The sequence below is a fragment of the Camelina sativa genome, chromosome 6 (assembly GCF_000633955.1).
Source record: "Camelina sativa cultivar DH55 chromosome 6, Cs, whole genome shotgun sequence".
Classification (NCBI taxonomy): domain Eukaryota; kingdom Viridiplantae; phylum Streptophyta; class Magnoliopsida; order Brassicales; family Brassicaceae; genus Camelina; species Camelina sativa.
In genome coordinates, this window is record NC_025690.1 from 19893737 (window position 1) to 19897239 (window position 3503).

General features: G+C 36.5%; 1 protein-coding gene across 1 annotated transcript in view; it reads right to left on the reverse strand.

Moving 5' to 3' along the window:
• LOC104792451 overlaps positions 1364-3503 on the reverse strand; it is a 7747-nt gene continuing 5607 nt past the window's right edge. Inside the window, exons 16-21 of the mRNA XM_010518594.2 lie at positions 3043-3288; positions 2445-2509; positions 2284-2340; positions 2097-2190; positions 1843-1983; positions 1364-1748 (exon numbers count right to left, since the gene is read on the reverse strand). Of these exons, the coding sequence (XP_010516896.1) occupies positions 1572-1748; positions 1843-1983; positions 2097-2190; positions 2284-2340; positions 2445-2509; positions 3043-3288 (780 nt within the window). The 3' untranslated portion in view covers positions 1364-1571. The remainder of the gene's footprint in view (positions 1749-1842; positions 1984-2096; positions 2191-2283; positions 2341-2444; positions 2510-3042; positions 3289-3503) is intronic.

A 3503-nucleotide genomic window follows, 5' to 3' on the forward strand; every position in this document is an offset into this window, starting at 1 on the left:
GACTGAAATAGAGAAGAGAGAAGAGGATGAAATAGAGAAGTTGTTCACCAAGCTTTGGATTTGTATAGTAATTACCCAGAGAGATGGAGATGACGAAGCTTAGAGAAGAAGAAGAACCATGGTGGCGACGGAGAAGACGAGATAAGAGAGTTAATTTAGGGTTAGTTGTTTTGTAATCTTTTGAAGAAAACAAGGGTATATTTGTTATTTACTTCATATAACGCAACTTTTCGTCTCTGACGTTGAATTCAATCCGCGTCCAAAAAAATTAATCGCAGAACGCTGCGTCTGCCGCTGCGTCATGCCGCAACTATCGGCGGCGACCAAACGAACAGCTAAACTTGCGTCTGCCGCAGCCGCAACTACTTGCGGCGATCAAACGAACAGCCCCATTATAAGCCACAAAATTATTTGCAAAGATAGCAAAAGTGTAGCTATTTGTCGTGCCTCCTGATGAGTGAGCACTATCATTCCATTAAATGGTTGTTCTTTCATATCCTCTCCCTTGCATCAAAATGTTTGCCTTCTTTTTACTCTCTGTTTTTTCATGAAAACATACATCATTAGAACAGAGAACATACATAAAGAACTTAAAGAACATAGGTTGTAAACTCCTGAGTTGATGATAATGAGGGTCCTTGAAAGGCTTAAATCAGGTACAACATCAATCGCGTTCTGGACTTTGGTGAAGTTACAAAGACCATTCAGATCAACAGAGAAAAAAAGAGAATCGCGTCCTAGTATTTTTTCTAGAGATGATGTCGCTATTAATATTACGTGGTTTTATGCAAAACCAACAACAATGATAACTGGATCCCACTATAAATTTGCTTTAATAATAATAATCTCGGTAGATAGATATTTGAATAAAAATGACATAACTAAGAGCATAATTTGAATAGAAAGTAATTGTCTTGATATTAGCCAAATACAAACATTCTTCATTGTAAGAAATTGCACAAAAAATGCTTAACATTTGCTTAAAACATATTTAAAATATGAAAAGTACTAAGTCATGCATAATAGAGCTTGTTAGATAGATAATTTTCTTTATTATTAATTAAAAAATATAAAAACAATAAATATAAATTATTTCATTAATTTTTTAAACTGTTCTGGATATGATTTATCTTAATAAAATTTGAACTAATTATGAAAAGACATGTAAGAGAGCTCAATGCACATGCTCTAATAAGCCTACTAAATCTTGAAATTTGTTTTTACATATATTTCAAGTATTTCCCTCTAGAGTAAACACTCTTTTTCAACAGTGATGACTGGATCACACTAAAAATTTGCTTTCATAATAATAATTTTGGTAGATACAGTATTTCAACAAATATGATATCAGAAGAGCATAATCTGTAAAGAAAGTAACGACCATGATTATGATATATCCAAACAAAAACATTCACCATTCTTTTTTGTAAGAAATGTGAACCTAATATGTAACCAAAAAAAAGCTCCGCATCTACAAAATTTACACGTCTCTGCTGTAAAAACTCATTTAAAACCTCCTAAGCCCTTCACTCTTTAATCCATCTTTAACCAAATACATGACTTGCTTTACCTCAACACAAAGGATGAACATACAACTCATTGGGTTGTTTCAAATCAATTTTTTCTTCTAAAGATACACTGGTTTCGATCTTATTGTCAACGACTTGGTGCGAGTGCACCGGTTTCTGCAGCATGGATGCTCCTTTGAACCTCACCATTTGGTAGCACGTCTTTATGTACTTGCTGAGCTGTAGCAGTGAAGGGTTTAATAGTTATGAGATTCTCTTAGAATAAATTTCTAAAACTACACAATTCACAAGCGTGTCAAATCCATCGTTTTACCTGTTCAGGTACAAGTTTCCTGAACCCAAATTTCTTAATCCATAAGGGCTCTGCCTCTTCAGCTGCTGGAACCACGATGCTTTCAACATTAAGGAATGAGAGTAGCTTCTCAATGCAGGAAAAGAGCAATTGAAAGTAGCCCTGTTTTGTACAAAACCCCATGAAAACTCGGTTAAGGAAGGAACCTCTGAAGTCAATCAGGAAACAGCCTTTCGCTTCTAGATATAGTTTTTAAAGAGCCAAGAAGACATCACCTTCTCTCGGCTACACATGCGTGTTGCAACTAATGGAAGTTCTGCAACCTCTCGGCCAAATACTCGTAGTAGTCCAGCAGTAACAACAGTCGCACTGTGTAAATTAGCAGCAGAAAAAGCGAAATCAATGCCTAACCGCAGTATAAATATGGCTTCTTGTTAGATAGCGACAGGGAAAAGATCTTACTTAACAGTCAAAACAGCACAGCAGATTCCCCCGTAGTCTTGTCCTTGCATAGTCTTCCTAAACAAAACATGCACTTGTGATTGTTATCGATAGTATTTGAAAGTGTTACAAGGATCAAAGTCAAGCCTACTTGAAGCAGGCATAGATGGAAAAGTCCTCACCCATAAACCATTCTCGGAATAAGATTGCGTCCAGAAATTGGATCAACTATAGGATCAAAGCAATCCTGTAAGAAAACACGCATAAACTTAGGACACGATGGTAGAGTTTAGCAAATTCCTATCGGTTAGAGCGGCCATATATCCATATGCTTCCATTAAAAATGCAGAGGGATATAAATCTTGCGCAAGAAGTTTCTGCATTTCGATATTATACAAATTCTCCAGAAGAGGGTACTTTTTATTCATGGTAATGCCTTACTTTGGTTCAACTTGTAGGCACAGAAATAGATATATATGTACATACTAACCAAATCAAGATGATAATTTAGTTCATATATATACAAGATTCAAATTTTAATTTACTATACACTACGGGTAATGTAAACCTATGCAACCTTCCTCGGGTACTGTGTAGTATGCACAGCCTTTGCTAGTTACCCTGCCCCATAACTTTCCCGCCAAGATCAAATGGAAAGAGAATCAGCCATGACCTAAACCAATTCGTCATCTATCTTTTAACTACTAATTATCTAATCGAAACAAAAAGTGGCCATCACAGAGTTCTAATTCTAAACTTTCGAACAGTAGAGGCACTCACATGAAATATAGCCAATGCCTGAGACAGTAACATTCGGCTCTCTGGAGAAGTAACTCTGCCGCTGATCAGCCTCCATCTGATGTCAAGATTATTGATGGAACCTACATTAGTACTCCCTTGTTTTGTCCGTATTATTCCCAAAGAAGAATCTGAAAGCTTCTCGGCCCCACCAAGGAGTAACTTTTGTAATGTGGAGTTGATCCTCGTACAGTCCATGGAGCAAAACCAATTTCCTTTAGGTAATTCCTGTCAGAATATCATATTACCCTGTGTAAGCTGAAATCAGGGCAGACAATCTAAATATAATGATCGAATCTGTGAACAAACGCAGAAGATTGTAAGCTGGGGTTGAAGCTATATGTGGTCACCTTTAAATCCACAATATTCTGACTACTCAAACATCCAATGTGGTACTCCTTTTCGCACTGTTGCAAAAATAGAGAGAGTAAAAGTGGTAACTA